We start from the raw sequence: 21,680 nt of genomic DNA, 5'->3' as shown, positions 1-21,680 counted from the left end.
ACATTACCAAAGGATGTGGATGCTTTGGAGAGGGTGCAGAGGAGGTTCACCAGGATGTTGCCTGGTATGGAGGGCACTAGCTATGAAGAGAGGTTGAGTAGATTAGGATTATTTACATTAGAAAGACGGAGGTTGAATGGGGAACTGATTGAGGTCTACAAAATCATGACAGTGGATAGCAAGAAGCTTTTTCCCAGTGTGGGGGACTCAATTACTAGGGGTCACGATTTCAAGGTGAGAGGAGAAAAGTTTAAGAGAGATTTGCATGGAAAGTTCTTTACGCAGAGGGTGGTGGGTGCCTGGAACGCGTTGCCAGCGGAGGTGGTAGAGGCAGCACGATAGCGTCATTTAAGATGTATCTAGACAGCTACATGAATGGGCAGGGAGCAGAGGGATACAGATCCTTGGAAAATAGGCAACAGGTTTAGATAGAGGATCTGGATCTGCGCAGGCTTGGAGGGCCAAAGGGCCTGTTCCTGTGCTGTAATTTTCTTTGCTCTTTGTTCCTTCTTTGATTGTTTTCACTGGAAAGACAGAGGCTGAGAGAAGACCTGATGAGGTCTACAAAATTATGAGAGGCATAGATAGGGTGGACAGTCAGAGGCTTTTTCCAAGGGTTGAAGTTTCAATTACAAGAGGGCACAGGTTCAAGGTCAAAGGGGGAATGTTTAAGGGAGAAGTGTGAGTGAAGTTTTTCACACACCTAGATGGGTACATGAATAGGGAGGGAATAGAGGGATACGAATTGAAAAATGGCACGTTTGTTTTTAGATTAATTAGGGCATGATGGTCAGCACAGCCATGGAGGGGCGAAGGACCTGTTCTTGTGCTGTACTTTTTCATTTGTTCATTTGTTCAAAATATAACAAAAAGATGAAGTGGTATAATTTTACTCTGCTGAAAACTTAACAAGATATATTAATATCATTAATACATTATTTAACAACCAATCATCACATTTTCCAGTATAAGTAGCATCCCATAAACACAAAGTAAAAACCAAAAAAACTGTGGATACTGTAAATCAGAAACAAAAACAGAAGTTACTGGAAAAGCTCAGCATTTCTGGCAGCACCTGTGGAGAGAAATCTGAGTTAACGTTTTGGGTCGAATGACCCTTCCTCAGAACAGTTCTGAGGATGGGTCACTCGACCCAAAATGTTAAATCCAATTTCCCTCCACAGCAACTGCCAGACCTGCTGAGCTCTTCCAGCAATTTCTGTCTTTGATCCCATAAACACATTCCTTTGGCAAAAATGCAATTCAGCAAAACAGTTGTACAGTTATTATTCTCATGTGCTGCCTCTCTCTGGTCCAGAAGAGAGAAACAAGCTGCCCATTTTGATTTTTAAGAGGAAGTCTCTCATCTAAGATTTCACTTTAGCAGCAGGGAATTCAAGCTTTTAGCTACAGCAGCCAGCAGAAATCTTCTCACTAACTGAAAGCAAAACTAAAAATCATCCTAGGCCTGTTATAGGCCTGACTCCCTTTACTCATGATTCTTTGGTCTTACTTTTAAAAAAAAACACCCAGGGAGAGCTCAAAGTTATTTACCAACTGAAAGAGGTATTTCGACACTACTGTGAGAACACCCCTCTTCAAGAGAAAAAAGACAGAACACATCTCTTAAAGGGACAGTATCATCATAAGAGAAAGCGACAAAAAGGCAGGCAGACTAAGATACTGCTGAAAGTAAGCCAGGAAAGAAGAGAAGCTAGATACTTGATAATGGGGGCTATGAGCGGGTGAAAATGGGTTGCTTGTGCTGAAAACAACACATTTCATGACAGGGCCTGGGGTGTGGGGTCTGGGTAATAGACATGGAAGGAGGTGTTTATGCACTAAACTTGTGAAATAACTGCATAGAGGCCAGTATCCTGTCACCAGGTCACACTTTATTTACATGTGCAGAGTACATGGGCTCTGACCAGCCATCCCGGAGCCAATCCCTAGACTGAAGAGACTGTCTGAATCTCCTGCTTATTTTTTCTGGTCCCTAGACTGAGGAGATCTTCTCACACTCGTGTTTTATTTTTGAGGAGACTCTGTATCTCCTGTTTATCCCTTCTTTTCTTTATCTCCCACTCTATCACTGCACAGCAGTACAGTGCTCATATTTCCCTACAACACCCGTGCTTGTGTTTGTGTAGTGACTCAGCAAAAAGACACCATTGTGCAAGAACTTTATTCGATACTTCCATCACCAGGAAACACACCCATGTGGTCAGTGAACCATTTACAAGCAAGGCTTGATAAGGACCATGCAAATGTGTTTAAAAAAAATGTGAAGCAAGAGGGTAGGGATTTAAATCAAAATAGAGTTGGAGGGGGAGATGAAGCACTTCATCCCCCACAGTGCCCAACTTTCCCTAAATGCATCGAGAACATTGGACGACACCACCCTCCCTCTCCAAGGACACCTTGGCTCGAACGTAATCACAGAAGAGGGGCAGGCAGTCGGCAGAGACATCCCCCGTCACGGCCCGCTGCCTGGATCTGTTTATAGCCAGCCTGGCTAGGACCAGGAGCAGACCCACAAGGAAGTCCTCTGATCCACTCATCCCGCTCTGCGCCAGGTGCCCAGAGACCAGGAGCGTGAAGTGCAGCCAAATCTCCCACACATATCTGTCAACCAGGGCTCTGTGATTAGCCCACGTTAACAACCCCAATCAAGGATCTCATAGTCAGTGGATCCACCTGGCGCCTGTTCCAATCACTACAAATTGTTAAACTCAATATTGAGAACTGAAGGCTTTAAGGTCTCCAAGCAGAATTTGAAGTGTCATTTCTCCAGCTTGCGCTGAGCTTCACTGGAGTGCTGCAGCAGGCCTGTTGTTGGCCAGGAAACATGGTGGTATGTTAAAGTGTCAGTTACTGGAAATTTGGGGTCACCTTAGTGAAAGAACGTTGATGTTATGTAAAGCAGTCATACAAGCATTTCATTTTCCCAATGTAGAGCAGACCACATTGTCAGCAAATTTAAGTGGACTAGATTGAGTGAAGTGCAGGCAAATCTCTGCTTCACCGGGAATGTGTATCTGGGATCTTCAACAGTGAGGAGGAAGAAAACAGAAGTGCAACATTGTCTGTGATTGCATTGGATTGTGCTGTGGAAGTCTGGGGAGGTTTTGGGATTGGAGAAGGAGTGGAAAAAGGTATCCCAGAGTGAATAGTCCCTGTGGAAAAATGTCAAGGGAGAGAAGGGGTAAATATGTCTGGTGGTGGCATCCTACTGGCAGAAATGGCAGTTCATGTTCCTTTGGATGTGGATGCCGGTGGGGTGGAAACTGAGGACAAGGGGGGGGGCCCTATCAGTGTTTTGGAAGAGAAGTGATGAGGGCTGAAATGTGAGAAATGGATCTGACACTTCTGATGGCCCTGTGAAATAACTCCACAGAGGCCAGTATCCTGTCACCAAGTAACTCTTAATTTACACAACAACAGTCTTTGACCAAAGTTCTGCCTCATACAGAGTCAAGCATCACTGTGTCAGTTTCTCTGACACTCACCCTTTTTATATGTCAGTAAGGACTCCCTGATTGGATCAGATGAACAGCCCCAGTCAGGATCTCATATTCTATGAGGTCCAGATGGCTGATCTCATTACAATCATGGCATCCCTCTCCTTCTGAGTCCGAGGACATTGGCCAGTGCTTCTTCTTTGAGAACATCCTGAGGCGTTTTAGCACCGGGTAAGGTTCCTCCAACACAGCGTCTGAGCGGTATGTAATCCACAGTACCTCGTCTATTGCACCAGGAGCACCTCAGTAGAATTTCGCTGTCTTGTTCTGGTGGCAAAGGCATCAAGGTCATGTCCATTTCTGATTCTGAGGACTTGACAATGATTGACAGAGAGGGTCAATCCATGTGTTTTGGCAGCATTTCTGAAGGTTCCGAGGGGCATGGCATGTTTTGCTTCCAAACCATTTGAGATTTTGTGGCTTTCATATGGTCCTCAAACTTATTCAGGACCGTTGTACCTACCCAAACTGGTCCTGACCTCGCATCCACCGTGCCTGTTACTCATGTGGGGCTATTTCCATTATTTTTATACCAAACTTTGTTTCCTGTATCAAACTGGCTCTCTCACTTCTAAGTCTTGGATCCGGCATTCTTTATGCCATTTGACCCTCCTCCAGGTCCAGGAATATCAGAATTAACCTGATGCGGGGTCTTCTACCCATTAGCAACTCTGCTGGTGCTATCCCTGGAGTTCCATGTGGGGTGGTCCTATCATTAAACAAGCACTGTGACAGCTTGGTATCTAGCGAGACTGAAGACTGTTTCTCCAGGCATCACATGTCAATACCAGATCTTTCTTGGGATTATAGATTATAGTGCCTTAGAGAATGACAGCTTTTTCTTTACTTCATTGAAAACTAGGGCTTGTCTACGAGACCATTTCCAAAGCTGACCCTTCGGTTGTAGACATGTTCGCCGAGCCAGTGGGTTTGGCTGCAAACGTTTCGTCACCCTGCTAGGTAACATCATCAGTGCACCTCCAGTGAAGCATCAAGTGTTTTGTCCCGCTTGTTATTTATATGGCTCAGTATCAGGGTAGCCCACAAACCGACAACCACCCTACGACAGCTGCTGACGAACGTAAAGAATCCCATACCCGAAACCACTCCAACACCCTCAAACGGATCTGCATCAGGACAATATTTAAGTGACACTATTTAAATGAGCCACAGCACATTGCAGCAGCCTGGAACTACACTGCCATTATTCCCAATAATGCTCACTTCAACACCACCAACATTTATTGGGACTTTCACTTTGGTGCTCTCATAGCTGCTCCTGCCAGATGTGGGAGATTAGGGAATAGTCTAGTGTCCCTACCCTACAGGAAGTGTGACTAGCTGCAGCTTCTCACAAACTGTGTGGTTTGGTTGGAGCGACAGTTTGACACACTGAGGAGCATACAGGGGGCAGAGGGTGTGTTAGACAATAGTTACAGAAATGTGGTCACAGCACAGATTCAGTCAAGCAGATGGGTGACCGCCAGGAGGGGCAGGCAGATAGTACAGAAGTCTCCTGTTGCTATTCTATTCTCAAACCTGTATACTGTTTTGGATACTGTTCGGAGGGATAGCCTCTCAGGGGAATACAACAGCAGCAGTCAGGCCTGTGGCACCACAACCAGCTCTGCTGTAGACCAGGGTTGGGTAAAGTCCAAGCAATCATTAACAGTAGGGGCCTCGCTACTTAGGGGGCACTGACAGGTGTTTCTATGGCTGCAATCAAGGCTCCAGGATGGTGTGTTGCCTCTCTGGTGCCAGGGTTGAGGACATCTCTGAGCAGTTGCATGAAATTCTTAAGGGGGAGAGTGAGCAGCTGGAGGTCATTGTACACATTGGTATCAATGATATATGTAGGAAAAGGGATTAGGTTCTGAAGAGTGATTAGGCAGTATGTTAAAACAGACGTTTCCGAAAAAGCTCAGCAGGTCTGGCAACATCTGTGAAGAAAAGTCAGAGCTAACATTTCGGGTCCTGTGACCCTTCCTCAGAATATTCTGACCTTTTCCAGCAACTTCTGCTTTTGTTCTTGATTTACAGCATCCACAGTTCTTTCAGTTTTTATTTAGGCAGAAGGTTAAAATGCAGGAACTCAAGTGTAGTATTTCTGAACTACTTCCAGTGCCATGTATTAATAAGAGTAGGAATGGGAGGATTTGGCAGATGAATGAGTGGCTTGGGATCTGGTACAGGGAGCAGGGATTCAGATTTTTGGATCATTGGGATCTCTTCTGGAGTAGAGGGGACCTGTAAAAGAGGGATGGGTTGCACCTGAACTGGAGGAAGACAAATACCCTTGTCGGGAGATTTGGTAGAGCCACTCGTGAGGGTTTAAACTAGTCTGGCAGGGGTTTGGGATCCAAAGCAATAGGGAGATGAAAATGAACGTTGAGGACAGTATAGAAGTTAATGAGAGCAAGTCAAATAGTAAAGACACTGTTAGTAATCCTAGCACTAGACAGAGCAGGCAAGACAGTGGCAGGAAGCAAAGGAAGTCTGGGTTAAACTGCATTTATTTCAATGCAAGAGGCCTGACAGGTAAGGCAAATGAACTCTGAGCATGGATGGGTACGTGGGACTGGGAGATATTAGATATTACAGAAACATAGCCAAGGGAGGGATAGGACTCACAGCTAAATATTCCAGGGAACAGATGCTATAGGAAGGAAAGAAGGGAAGGCAAGAGAGGAGCGGGTGTTCCATTTTTTGATTAGGGAGAACATCACGGCATTCTTGAGGGTTCATCTACTGAGTCTATATGGAAAGAACTGAGAAATAAAAAGGGAGAGATCACTTTGATAGTATTACGCAATAGGCCCCCCAAATAGACAGCAGGAGATTGAGGAGCAAATATGTGAAGATAGCTGTAAGAATAATCAGGTTGTAATAATAGGGGATTTTACTTTCTTAACATCGACTGGGACTGCCATAGTGTTAAGGGCATGGATGGAGAGAAATTTGTTAAGTGTGATCAGGAAGAATTTCTCCTGAAGTATGTAGATGGCCCTACTAGAGAAGGCGCAAAACTTTACCTCCTCTTGGGAAATAAGACAAGGCAAGTGATGGAAGTGTTAGTGGGGGAGCACTTTGGGACCAGTGATAATAATTCCATTTGTTTTAAAATAGCTATGGAAGAGGAAAGGTCTGGTCCACAAGTTAAAGTTCTAAATTGGGGCAAAGCTAATTTTGATGGTCTTAGACAGGAACTTTCAAAAGTTGATTGGGGGAGGCTGTTTGCAGGCAAAGGGATGTCTGGTAAGTGGGAGATTTTCAAATGTGAATTACTGAGGGTTCAGGGCCAGCATATTCCTGTTACAGTGAAGGGTAAGGCTGGCAGAAGTGGAAAATCCTGGATGACTGGAGTTATTGTTGAGCCAATGAAATAGATGGGACCAAGTTACATGCTGCAAAATTATCTATCTGTTGTTTTTAATGCTGCAACTTTCCAATGTTGTCATCTCCTCTTTTCAGCAACTTATCCATCAACATTTTTTTTATTCATTAACGTGATGAGGGCGTCGCTGGTTGGGCAGCATTTATTGCCCAGAGGGCAGTTCAGAATCAACCATGTTGCTGAGGGCCTGGAGTCACATGTAGATCACACCACATAAAATAACAGTTTCCTTCCCTAAAGGACATTAGTGAACCAGATGGGTTTTTCCCCAACAATTGACTGGTGGTCATTATTAGATTCTTAATTCCAGATATTTTATTGAATTCAAACTCCACCATCTGTCGTCGTAGGATTTGAACCCAGGGCCCCACAACATTATTTGGGTCTATGGATTAATAGTCCAGCCATAATACCACTAGGCCATCAACTCCCACTAAGTAATATCTGTTTTGTGATGTTGGACTTATTTCACTGCCCTGCATTTCCCATAAAGAAGATGTGACATTGAAGTTCATTTTGGGCACATTGCTCACTTGTTGAAAAAAATCATGTAACTAATTAATAATACAGAGAAAAAGATACTTTATCATATCTAAATGATAATATGTTGAAATTATTCCAGTGTAGTTGGAATAATAAGTCAGAGAATTCATGAGGAGGACATACTTTCACCCATATACCAACTCTTGTATAAAGCTGTTTTGGAGAAGATAGAATCATAGAATCCCTACAGTGCAGAAAGAGGCCACTCGGCCCACCGAGACTACATCAACCCTCCGAACAGCATCCCACCCACACCCACCATCCCCATTACCCTACATTTGACATGGCTAACTCACCCAGCCTGCACATCCCTGGACACTACAGGGCAATTTTCCACAGCCAATCCACCTAACCTGCACATCTTTGGGCTGTGGAAGGAAACTGAAGCACCCAGCAGAAACCCACGCAGACACGAAGAAAACATGCAAAATCCACACGGACAGTCACCTAAAGGTGGAATCCAACCGGATTTCTGGCACTGTGAGGGAGCAGTGCTAACCAATGAACTACCGTGCTAGTCACCAATGCGCTTAGGAGACAATCTGTCCTCCATCTGAGGTACTGTCACCTTTTTCCTGAACAGAGCTAACAGTAATAATAGTACAAGGGTGACCCTCATTGTTCACAATACTTTCTAATTTTTCCAAAATTCTTCAACAGTGGATTTTATTGAGGTAGAGCAGCTCATCAAATAGCCTTCCAGCCTGACTTAGAAATCTCTGTAACCTTAAAGATTCTCATTTCCCAAGACATTGGTCCAAAAATACAACCATACAGAAGTGTTTCATGACAGTAGGATGAACTTGAAAAGAGCTTTTTTTTTGGATTGTGAAGCTATGCGAGTCCCTTGGCCACCATCTGTGAATTTTTTTCTTCCAATTCAATTGATAGTCCACTTTGACGCGAGTACTTGTAGTAATTAACTACTTTCATATCATTTTTGTTGCTGACAAGAGAGTGGACAATGTTGCACTCTATATTGTGAAGGGTGCAAGTGTAGAGAAGAAATTGTGATGACCAGGTATGGTTGATATCATGCGTTTTGGCATGATGCCTTATGGGGTGTATTGGGTAAAAACCAAAAGAATTGTGGATGCTGTAAATCAGGATCAAAAACAAAGTTGCTGGAAAAGCTCAGCAGGTCTGGCAGCATCTGTGAAGGCAAAAAGAAGTAACGTTTCGGGTCCAGTGACCCTTCCTCAGAACAGACGGTGCATGTGAGGGTGTATTGGGTAACCACAGCTAATTCAAGATACAAAGTTTCAGAATGTGTAGTCCACTAATGTTGATTTTCTCACCACAACAACTGATGCAAGTTGGCAGTGGTTCTTTACCTGATCCACCATATATATTCAAGTCACCAAGACTGAATGGACTCTTGCTATTTGGAATTCTCCTCAGAATGCCACCTAGGGAGTTATGAGATGTTGTCAAAAAAAGTTGGCACATGTTTCAAGGAGATATTGACTGTATCTTCTTCAGATCATAGCTGCTATGGTGGCCAGATGCTCACTGTGAAGTCTCCCTGTATCGAGGCCCACTCGTTCATTCTGAGTGTTTTCATTTTCGATCCTGCTTCCCTCTGCTCTTTTTGTTTAGTAATTCATTTGTGGGATGTGAATGTAGATGGGTGAGCCAGCATTTATTGCCCATTTCCAGTTTATAGAATCATAGAGTCACATAGCACAGAAACAGACCCTTCGATCCAACCACTCCATGCCAAACATAATCCCAAACTAAAGTAGTCCCACCTGCTTACTCCTGGCCCATATCCCTCTAAACCGACATCGGAGACACTGCAGCCGATGCCGCTCCCACCGGCAACATCAAAGACGTCGACGTCACTCCCGCCAGCAACAGCTCTGACACCAAAGTCACTGACACTGATGACGTCACTAACTCCACCCCTACATCCAGCTCCAACTCTAATACTAGCTCTACACCCAGCCCCAGCCCCAAGCCCTGCTAGGTATTCACCATCCCCCCAGACCTCCCCCTCAATGAGGATGAGCGGTCAGTCCTCAGTAAAAGGACTCACCTTCATTCCCCTGCACCCACAGATTAATGAATTCTTTTCGCGTTTTCTTTTCTTCCTCTGCCTTTGTGCCTATTTCTTTAACTGCAAGTCTAATCCACCCTCTACAGACCCCTTCTCCCACCTCCAACACACCCTATCGTCCTGGATACCATCCCAAGTCCTCCTACCCTCCCTCGACCTCTTCATTTCCAACTGCCGTCGCAACACAATTGCCTGAACCTCTCCATCCCTCTCACTCACTCCAACCTCCCACCCATAGAACGTGCAGCCCTCCGCTCCCTCCACTCCAACCCTAACCTCACCATCAAACCCAGGGATATAGGAGGTGCAGTAGTGGTATGGCGCACGGACCTTTACATAGCCAAGGCCAGGCGCCAATTCTCTGACACCTCCTCTTACTGCCCCTTCAATTATGACTCCACTCCTGACCATCAACCATCTCTCAAACCATTCATAACCTCATCACCTCAGGTGACCTCCCACCCACAGCCTCCAACCTCATCGTTCTCCAAACACCGCACCGCCTGTTTCTATCTCCTTCCCAAAATCCACAAACCTGACTGTCCCGGCCGATCCATTGCCTCTGCCTGCTCCTGCTCCACTGAGCTTATCTCCGCTTACCTTGACTCTGTTTTCTTCCACCTCGTCCAGGAAGTCCCCAACCATGTCCGAGACACCACCCATGCCCTCCACCTCCATCAAGACTTCAAATTCCTTGGCCCCCAACACCTCATCTTCACTATGAACATCCAATCCTCCACTTGTATCCCCCATGCGGATGGCCTAAAAGCCCTCAGCTTCTTCCTCTCCCACAGGCCCAACCAGTCGCCCTCCACCAACACCCTCATCCACTTAACTGAACTCGTCCTTAGCCTTAACAACTTTTCCTTCAACTCCTCCCACTTCCTACAAACTAAAGGAGTGGCCATGGGAACCCACATGGGCCCAAGCTATGCCTGCCTATTTGTAGGATACGTGGAACAGTACCTCTTCTGCTGCTACACTGGCACTATCCCCCACCTCTTCCTCCACTACATTGCTGACTGTATCAGCGCTGCCTCATGCTCCCACAAGGAGCTTGAACAATTCATCAACTTTACTAACACCTTTCACCCCAACCTCAAATTCACCTGGGCCATCTCCGATACCTCTCTCTCCTTCCTGGACCTCTCTGTCTCCATCTCTGGTGACCACCTCAAAACCAACATTTATTTCAAGCCTACTGACTCCCACAGCTACCTGGACTACACCTCCTCTCACCCACCTTCCTGCAAGAATGCGATCCCCTACTCCCAATTCCACCGCCTCCGCCGCGTCTGCTCCCAAGATGGGGCATTACACTTCCGCACATTCCAGATGTCCTCCTATTTCAAGGACCATAACTTCCCCCCTTCACTGATTAAAAATGCCCTCAAACACATCTATTGCATTTCCCGCATCCCTGCTTTCACATCACTCCCCCCAACAAACATAAAGGCAGAATGCCCCTTGTCCTCATATATCACGCCACTAACGTCCACATCCAACGTATCATTCTCCGCCACTTCTGCCACCTACAATCCAACACCACAATGAAAGATATATTTTCCTCCCCACCCCTATATGCTTTCCATAGGGACCACTCTCTCCGCGACTCCCTTGTCCGCTCCACTCTCCTCACTAACCCCACCACCCCCGGCACCTTTCCCTGCAACCACAGGAAGTGCTACACCTGCCCCTACACCTCCCCCCTCACTTCCATTCAAGGCCCAAAACAAGTCTTTCATATCAGACACAAGTTCACCTGCACATCCATCTACTTGATCTACTGTATTTGCTGCTCCCAATGTGGCCTCCTCTACATTGGTGAGACCAAGTGGAGACTCAGAGACCGCTTTGTAGAGCACCTGCACTCTGTTCACAACAAACGACAACACCTTCCCATCACCAACCATTTTAACTCCACCTCCCACTCCCTGGGTGACATGTCCATCCTGGGCCTCCTCCAGTGTCACACTGACACCACTCACAAACTGGAGGTGCAGCACCTCATATTCCGCCTCAGAAGCCTACAGCCCGATGGCCTAAACATGGAATTCACCAGCTTTAAAATCTCCCCATCCCCGGCCTCATCCCACATCTAACCCTCCTTCTCATCCCTGCCTCCTTGACCTGACACAACCTGTCCATTTTCTCTCCCACCTATCCGCTCCTCCCACCTCTCTGATCAATCCCCACTACTTTCTACATGCACTCACCTATCCCCATCCCACCTACCTTCCCCAGCCCCATACCCTCCTCTCTCTATTTATTTCTGAGCTCCCTTCCCCCTCCCCCATTTCTGAAGAAGTGTCCAAACCCGAAACGTCAACTTTCCCGCTCCTTTGATGCTGCCTGGCCTGCTCTGTTCTTCCAGCTCCACATTTTGTTATCTCCCTCTAAACCTTTCCTATTCATGCACTTATTTGAATGTCTTTCAACTGCAGTATTTTTACCCGCATCCACCACTTCATCGGGAAGTTCATTCCACAAGCAAACCACCCTCTGTGTAAAAAAATTGCCTCTTATGTCTGAATTAAATCTCTCTCCTCTCACCTTAAAAATGTGTGACCTGGTCTTGAAATCTCCCATCCTAGGAAAAAGACAACGATCATAAACTCTATCTATATCTCTCATCATTTTCTAAACTTCTATCAGGTTGCCTCTCAACCTCCTACACTCCAGTAGAAAACAGTCCCAGCCTATTTAGCCTTCCTTTACAACTCAAACCTCACCAAAGTCCCGTACAACCTCAACATGACTTCCCAACTCATTTACTCAAAGGACTGAGCAATGAAGTTAAGCGTGCCAAATGCCTTTTTAACCACCCTGTCCATATGTGACGCAAACTTCAAAGAATCATGTACATGCACCCCTGTGTCCCTCTGTTCTACAATACTACACAAGGCCCCACCATTAATTGTATAACTCCTACTCTTGTTTGTTGTACCAAAATGCAGTACCTCGCACTTTTCCAGATTGAACTCTATTTGCCATTTTTAGCCCATTGACTCATTTGATCAAGAGCCCTCTATAATCTTAGAAAAACTTCTCCACTGTCTACTATGCCAGCAATGTCTGCAATGTCTGTTACTAACCATGCCTTCTATATTCCCATCCAAATCATTTATATAAATTTATCTTGAGAAAATTGTGATGAGCTGCACTCTAGAATTGCTGCAGTCCACCTGGCATGTGGGGATCCATGTTGTCATTAGGGAGGGAGTTCCAGAATGACTCTCAAGAAAGAGTGACATACTTCCAAGTCAGGATGGTGAATGGCTTTGAGGGAAACTAGCAAGTAGTGGTGTTCCCATGTACCTGTTGCTCTTGTCCTTCTGGATAGAAGTGGTTGAGGGTTTGGAAAGTGTTGTATAAATAGCCTTGGTGAATTTCTGCAGTGCATCTGGTAGATGATATGCTATTGAAACTGAGTGGCAGTGGTGGACAGAGTGAATGTTTGTGGATGTGGTGCCAATCAATTGGGCTGTTTTGTCCGAGGTGGCATCAACCTTCTTAAGTGTTAGAGATGTACACATCCAGGCAAGTGGGGAGTATTTCAACACTCCTGACTGTGCCGTGTAGGTGTTGGACATAAGAACATAAGTTCTAGGAGCAGGAGCGGGCAATTCAGCCCCTTGAACCTGCTCCACCATTTGGCTGATCACATCTCGATCTTAACTCCAGTCCACCACCCCCCACCCTGCTTTCTATAACCCTTGAACCCACTACAAATTAAAAATCAGTCTAGCTCCTCCTTAAATGTACTCAATATCCCAGTATGCGTCACACTGTGGGCTCATGAAATCCACAGATTCACAACTCTTTGACAGAAGTAATTTCTTTTCATGTATGTTTTCAATCCGCTACCCCACACAGGCTTTACGGATTCGGGGAGTGAGTTCACCATTGCAGGATTTCTAGTCTCTGATCTGCTGTCATACCACTATTTACATAGCTAGTCCAGTTCAGTTTCTGGTCAATGGTAACTCCCATGATTGTTAATAGTGCAGGATTCAGTGATGGTAACGCCATTGAATGTCAAGTACGATGGTTAGATTTATTTTAAAAAAGCAAAAGAACTGCAGATGCTGGAAATCTCTAACAAAAATAGAAATTATTGGAAAAGCTCAGCAGGTCTGGCAGTATCTGTGGAGAGAAATCAGAATTAACATTTTGGGTCCAGTGACCCTTCTTCAGAGCTGATGGCAGTTAGGAAAACGTTGGTTTTTATGAAGAATATAGGGTGGGGGAAGGGGATAAGGAATAAATGATACATGAAGATAGACCACAAACAGAGAGAAATACAGTGGGACAAACAAAGGAGTGGATAATGGTCTGGCTAGGAGAATGAATAGCTACAATGGGGCTTATTAGTGGCTAACAATGAGTAGTGTATAATAGCAGACCATGAGATAACAAGGCCTGGTGTGTGGGGGTTGGGGTAAGGACATGGGAGAAGATGCCTCAAGCCCTAAAATTGTTGAATTCGATATTGAATCCAGAAGGCTGTGGAGTTCCCAAGCAGAAAATGAGGTGCAGCACTGAGCTTCGCTGAAGCACTGCAGTAAGCCTGAGACAGAGATGTTGGCCAGGGAACAAGGTGGTGCATTGAAGTGCCAGGTGACTGGAAGCTTAGGGTTTTTATGGACAGAACATAGGTATTCTGCGAAACTGTCACCCAACCTATGTTTCATTTCCCTAATGTAGAGGAGACCACATTCTGAACAGAGAATGCAGTTGACTAGATTGAGTGAGGTGCAGGTAAAGAGCTGTTTCACTTGGAAAGTGTGCTTGGGTCCTTGGATACTGAGGACGGAGGAAGTAAACAGGCAGGCGTTACACTTTCTGTTGTTGCATAGGAAGGTGCATAGGGATGTGGGAGGTCGTTGGGAGTGAAGGAGTGAAGGAATGTCCTTTTCCTTGGTGAATACTGATGCAAAGTACTCATGAAGGACCTCACCCACTTCCTCTGGTTCCACACATAAATTCCCTTCTTTGTCCATGAGTGGACCTACCCTTTTCCTAGCTACCCTCTTAGTCCTAATATACGTATAAAAAGGCTTGGGATGCTCCTTAATCCAACCTGCCAAGGATATTTAATAGTCCTTTTTAGCCATTAATTCCATGTTTAAGTTCTTTTCAGCTTTCTTTATATTCCTCAAGGGCTTTATCTGATTTCAAGGCATAGAATCTGTGTGGATAGAATTGAGGAACTAGAGAGGAAAAAAGACCCCAGTGGGATGTCCTACTATCCCCCAGTGGGAGTTATGTGCAGGCCTCCTAAATCAGGAAATTGAAAAGGCAGATAAGAAAGGCACTATTACACTAATCATGAGGAACTTTAATACACAGATGGATCTTGGTAGCAGATCCCAACAAAAGGATTTTGCGGTATGTCTACGTGATTTTATTTGGAGTAGTTTGTAATAGAACCCATGATGGAATAGGCAATTCTGGATTTGGTGATATTGAATGACGCAGACTAAATTAGGGAGGTTAATGTGAAGGAACCCTTAGGGACAGTGACCATAATATGATAGAATTCACCCTGCAGTTTGAGAGAGAGAAGCTGGAATCAGATGTAACGGTATTATAATGGAGTAAAGGTAATGACAAGGACACGAAGGAGGAGCTGGTCAGAGTTGATTGGAATGGGAGTCTCACAGGGCAGATGGCTGAGTAGCAATGGTGAGAGTTTCTGGGCTTAATTTGGGAGGCACAGCAGAATTCATCCCAAAAAAAGAAGAAACGTAATAAGGGGAGGATGAGGTAACTGTGGCTGACAAGAGAAGGTAGGGTCAGCAAAAAAGCAAAGGTGAAAATATGCAATGTGGTGATGATTACTGGGAAGCCAGAGGATTCTTGGTTGGAAGCTTTCTTAAACCAGCAGAGGACAACTAAGAGTGCAATAAGATTGGAGAAGATGAAATATTATGGTAACCTAAGTAGTAGTATAAAAGAAGATTGCAAAAGATTTTTTAGATATATAAAATATAAGAGCAAGGAAAGACGTTGGACTGCTGGAAAATGGGACTGGAGAAGTAGTAACGCAGAACCAGGAAATAACAGAGGGACTGAAAAGGTACTTTACATCAGTTCTCACAGCAGCATACCTAAACTTCAGGGAGTCAGCGATGAGGATAGTAGTGAGGAGAAGGCACTAGGCAAGCTGAAAGGTCTGAACACAGATAAATCATCCGACTGGATAAGACTACACTCTAGAGTTCTGAAGGAGATAGCTGAGGAGATTGTGGAGGCATTGGTGGTGATTGTTCAGGAATCAGGAAATTCTAGGCCGGTTAGCTTGATCTTGATCATTGGCAATTCAAGTCCATTGTTAAGAATGAGATTGCAGAGTACTTGGAAGTGCATGCTAAAATAGGTCTGAGTCAGCACGGCGTCGTCAAGGTTAGGTCTTGTCTGAAAAATCTGTTAGAATTCATTGAGGTGGTAATGAGCAATTTAGACAATGGTGAGCCATGGCATGTGATATATTTGGATTTCTAGAAGGCCTTTGACAAGGTGCTGCACAGGAGACTGCTAAATAAGATGAGTCCATGAAGTTAGGGGCAAGGTACTGGCATGGTTAGAAGATTGGCTGACATGCAGAAGGCAGAAAGGATGGCAGCTGGTGACTGATGGAGTTCTGCAGGGGTCAATGTTAAGACTTACAACAATTCATGTTCTACTTTAATGATCCGGGCGAAGGAACTAAGGGCATTGTTGCTAAGTTTACAGATGACACAAAGATCGATGGAGGGCAAGGAGTGTTGGGAAGGAGGGGAGACTGCAGAAGGACTTGGACAAACTAGACGAGAAGGCATTGAAGAGCAGATGGAATACAATCTGGGTAAGTGTGAGGTGATGTACTTCAGTAGAAGAATAGAGGTGTATACTATTTTCTAAATAGCAGAAAGGCTTCAGAAATGTGAAGCACAAAGGGACTTGAGAGTCCTAGTTCAGGATTGTCTTAAGGTTAACATGCAGATTCAGTTGGCAGTTTGGAAGGCTAGTGTAATATTTACATTCATTTCAAGAGAGCCAGAATACAAGGGCAGCAGTTTACTGCTGAGGGTATATGATGCTCTGGTCAGACCACATTTGGAATATTGTGAGCAATTTGAGACCCTGTATCTAAGGAAGAATGTGCTGACCTTGGAGGGGGTCCCAAGAAGGTTTACAAGAATGATTCCAGGGATCAATATCTTGTGACATGAGGAGTGGTTGAGACTCTGGGTCTATACTTGTTGGAGTTTAGAAGGATAATGGAGATCTCACTGAAACTTACTAACATTGGGATGCCTGGGTAAAGTGGATGTAGAGAAGATGTTTCCATTAGTAGGAGACACTAGGACCTGAGGGCACAGCCTCAGACTGAAGGAACTGGCCCTGCAGAATTGAGAGAATGAGGAATTTCTTTAGCCATAGAGTAGTGAATCTATGGAACTCAATACAGCAGAAGGTTATGGAGGCCTTGTCACTGAGTGTGTTTAAGATGGAGATAAATAGGTTCGTAAAAAAAAAAACAAAAGAACTGTGGATGCTGTAAATCAGGAACAAAAACAAAGTTGCTGGAAAAGCTCAGCAGGTCTGGCAGCATCTGTGGAGGAGAAACAGAGTTAACGTTTCAGATCCGGCGATCCTTCCTCAGAACTGATGGTGGCTGGGAAACGTCAGTTTATATGCAGAAAATAGGGAGGTGGGTGGGGTAGGGAGTAAACGATAGGATAGAGCCCAAAGAGAGAGAAAGGCAGTTGGACAGACAAAGGAGTTGCTAACGATCAGGCTGGGAGGGTGAATAGTTGTTAATGAGGACTGTTAGTGACTAAGTGACTAAATAGGTTCTTGATTAGTAAGGGGATCAAGGGTTAAGGGAGGAAGGCAGGAGATTGGGGTTGAGAAACATATCAGCCATGATCGAATAGCGCAGCAGTCTCACTGGGCTCAATGGCTGAATTCTGCTCCTTTTTTTATGGTCTTATGGACTGCCTCTATATCTGAGAAGTCACAAATGGTGCTGGACATGTGCAATCATCAGCGAATATCCACTTTTCAGAATTTATGATGGAGGGAAGGTCATTGACGAAGTAGCTGAAGATTGTTGGGCTTGGGACACAATCTGCTTTGATTGTGATATCACCAGATGTTGACTGAATTTTTTTGAGGAGGTGACTAGGTGTGTAGATGAGGATAGAGCAATTGATACATGACTTGACTAAGTCCTTTGACAAGATCTCGTATGGCAGACTGCTTAAGAAGCTGGAAGTCTCTGGGATTCAGGGCAATTTGGCAAATTGAATCCAAAACTGGCTTTGTGGCAGAAAGGAGAGATTAACAGTCAAAGCAAAAACAGAAGTTGCTGGAAGGTCAGCAGGTCTGGCAGCATTTGTGAAGAAAAAATCAGCGTTATCGTTTCAGGTCCAGTGAACTTTCCTCAGAAGGAAGGCCTCTTAGGGAAAAGTTTCCCCCTTTGTTGAGAGAACAATAACCAGTGGAAACAGTTTTAAGGTAAGAAGTTGGAGGTTTAGAGAGGATTTGAGAAAAATAATTTTCACCCAGAGTATGATGGATATCTGGAATTCACAGGGTGATAGAAGTGAGAACCCTCATGACATTTAAGAAGTATTTAAATGAATTTGAAATGGCAAAGCATTCAGGGTACAGACCAAGTGTTGGAAAATGGGATTAGGATAGATGTTTATGACCAATGCAGAGACAATAGGCTGAAGGGACTTTTTCTGTGTCTTAAAATGTATGACTCTCTCAAGAATGTTACTCCTTGATTTATCCTTTACAATCTGGCTCCTGGTACTGTAGCTAATCATATGTCACGAGTAATCATACTTTTCAGCCAGTCTCAACTTTTTCTCCACTTCTGCTGTCATCTCCACTAAACTGTGTCCCTCCAGTACTGCCAATAGTTTTGGCCTCCTTACTTAACAGAGTTTACTTGCATTGAAAGCAGTTTAGGTAATGTTCACTCGGTTGATTCCTGGGCTGAAGGTGGTATACTATGAGGAAAACTTGAGTAGTTTTGAATTACACTCAATGGCATATAAAATTCCAACATGCTGGGTCTAACAGCTCCCATCTCCTTCCTTCGTTGAACACTGGAAAACAGTAATGACAGTTCCATTTTGTTGACAATATCTAAGGCCGCCCCCCCAGCGCCCCCATCCCCAATAAATGTAACAATGTACATCTAAAAGGTCTAGTCATATCTCTTACCTTATTTACGAACATTAACTCTCCTGCATAGTGCTGGATAATACGTTCAACTATAACTTCAATCTCTGACTCAAGGGATGGTATATTCAAACTCTGAAATCTAGTAAAACAAATTTAATATATACAAACTGAAATCTAATACTGCCATAAGTCTCAAGCACAAATCCTTCACAATTTATTCAAAATATCATTTAATTTTTCTTTGGATTTTTCCTAAATAAAAGTCGAGAATCAAAATGTTTATTTTCATTCTTTTCAAATTGAAGGATGAAGAGCAATTTGCATGACAATCTACAATATAAGCATGCATTGTGTAGTCAGCAGCAAAGAAGTATACTGACAACTGCATTTAAAGTACATTCTCACCTTTTTGAAATTTACAGCAGGAATTTGTGTTTTCGGTAGCAACACTAATCAATCAACAAGGTAAGTAGGGAGGCTGAAGCCATGCCTCATTTGATATCATGAGTTGAAGATACACCATTTGAGATCTGCCTTCAGCTCAGTGTCAGGTAAGTGTTTTCAATCAATGTAATGTTTTCCTTTCATATATTTTATGTCTAGATCACCCACACCCTGCACAGATTTTTTTTGATAGACAAGGAAGTCAAAGGATACGGAGGAACAGATAGGAAAATGGAGTTAAGACCATAATCGGTCACTGTTTCTTCACTGTCCCAGTGTCAAACTGTTGGAACTCCTTTCCTAACAGCACCATGGTTGTACTGACACCCAAAACAAATCATTCAAGACAGCAGCTCCACCACCATATCTAAGGCAAACTAGAGGCAAACAGTAAATATGGGCCTTGTCAGTGATGCCCATATCCCATGCATAAAATTAAATAATTAGAATAGCAGTGATCTTAAGAATTATGAACAGCTGAATATCCTGAATGCCCTTTGTAAGTTCTATGTTTCTCTGTCCCTGGTTCTTCTCCCATGTTACAAGACTCGACGCTAGGGGTGCTGGGTGGTGAGAAAGATGGAGAGAGAAGGTTGTGTGCCTGTGTCACAGTCCTGGGGACTATCTGGACACTCACATTATTTTGGAGGACTGCACTATTGAGCACACTCTAAGCCTGTTCAAAGCAAACTTAAATTGACCATTTGAAAATACTGCAGTAGTACTGGGCAATCAGCAGAATTTTAATCACTGGCAGTTTCCTCCTGGACCATTACTGCAGGCTCCCGTGGAGACTTTTCAGGAAATGCAAACATAAATTGACCCATCTGAGGATGTGATTCCATTGCAGCTTACAACAGTGGCAAATGCTGAAATTGGGGTGTGCATCTTAACGCTTGCTGTTATTGGGGCCACAGGAATTCAGGCCAATATTCATCACCTTAAGTCAATGTCTGTAGATTATTTAATGTAACTTTCATCTACTGTCTCATTGTCATTTCATAATTTACACTTCCACCAGGGTGCAACATTTGGTAGGAACAAGATCAGAAAAACAAAAGCTTCAGTTTCATTCCCACAAAAAAAATCATAATAAGTAAGATCAATGAGATGCAGGAACAGGAACACATCATTCAGCCCATCAAGTTCACTCTGTCATTCAATAAGATCATGGCTCATCTTATAATTTCCGACTCCATTTCCTGCCCATTCCCCAAAACCCTTGATTCCCTGACTGATTAAAAATCTCTCACCCTTGAATATTCTTCACCATGCAGCCTCATAAACTTTCCATAATACATAATCTCACAAATTCTCTCTTTTAGAGAAAAAAGTCCTCCTCATCTCTAATGGGCAACCCCTTAGTTTGAGATTATGCGCTCTGATCCTAGATTCTTGCAAAAGCAGAAACCACATAGAACATACAGCATAGTACAGGCCCTTCAGCCTACTATGTTGTGCCAACCCATTATCCTATTCTAAGATCAAACTACCCTTCATACCCTACATTTTACTATCATCCATGTGCCTATCCAAGTGTTGCTTAAATGTCCCTAATGTATCTGACATCTCCACTTCTATACTATCAGATCCCTAAGAATCATATGTTTCAATAAGGTCTCTTCTCATTCACCTAAACTCCAAAGAGTAAAAGCTCAACTTATTCAAATTCTCATCATAAGAAAATCCTAACCCGGGAACGGTGAACCCCGGATGGTGAACCTTCTCTGAATGGCATAATATCTTTCCTTAGACTGATAGACTCTCTTCAAGCTATATCTTTTGTTTTTTTATTCTAAAATTATTCCAAATGTTGCCGTTTTGTGGCAACAAAAAGAAGTTTTCACCGTATTTTCATTGAATCATTGAATCCCTACAGCATGGAAACAAGCCCTTTGGCCCAACAAGTCCACACTGAACCTCAGAGCATCCCACCCAGACCGTGTAAAATACATGTGACTCGGACACAGGTGTCATGTACTGGACTGTAGCCAATCTCTTGTGCCCAGAGCGTCTTGGGAGATTTCCTCTCTTCTTCTGGTGGTAACAGCATTGAGGCTGCATCCATCTCAGACAGTGAGGTTTCCTCAATGCCAGATGGAGGGGGAGAATCCATATTTTCTGATAGCCTTTCTCGCTGTTCTGAGAGGCCAGATATAGAGTCATAGTCATACAGCATGGAAACAGACACTTTGGTCCATGCCGAACATAATCTCAACATAAACTACTCTCAAGTTCCAGCTCCTGGCTGATATCGCTCCAAACCCTTCTTATTCATATACTTAAACATTGTAATTGTTCCCACACCTACCACTTCCTCAGGAAGTTCATTGCACACACAAACTACCCTCTGTGTAAAATATTTGCCCCTCATGTCTTTATTAAATCTCTCTCCAGTCACCTTAAAAATATACCCCCTAGACTTGAAATCCCCCATCCTCAGGAAAAGACACCTACCATTACCCTATCTGTACCCCTTATGATTTTATAAACTTCTATAAGGTCACCTCTCAACCTCCTACACGCCAGT

The 21,680-nt window shown here is 44.0% G+C and overlaps 2 protein-coding genes across 2 annotated transcripts in view; both read right to left on the bottom strand.

The window, feature by feature from the left end:
• LOC109930964 (dynein axonemal heavy chain 8-like) overlaps window positions 1-21,680 on the bottom strand; it is a 2,199,840-nt gene that overhangs the window by 1,755,762 nt on the left and 422,398 nt on the right. The window lies entirely within an intron of this gene.
• Window positions 1-21,680, bottom strand: part of LOC109918465 (dynein axonemal heavy chain 8-like) — an 876,900-nt gene that overhangs the window by 654,504 nt on the left and 200,716 nt on the right. The window contains exon 12 of the mRNA XM_048596621.1: window positions 18,746-18,845. Coding sequence (XP_048452578.1) covers window positions 18,746-18,845 — 100 coding nt within the window. The remainder of the gene's footprint in view (window positions 1-18,745; window positions 18,846-21,680) is intronic.

This window comes from Rhincodon typus, chromosome 5, assembly GCF_021869965.1.
Source record: "Rhincodon typus isolate 14 chromosome 5, sRhiTyp1.1, whole genome shotgun sequence".
NCBI lineage: Eukaryota > Metazoa > Chordata > Chondrichthyes > Orectolobiformes > Rhincodontidae > Rhincodon > Rhincodon typus.
Note: the sequence above shows the minus strand (reverse complement) of the source record. Positions and strands in the feature narration are given on the sequence as shown.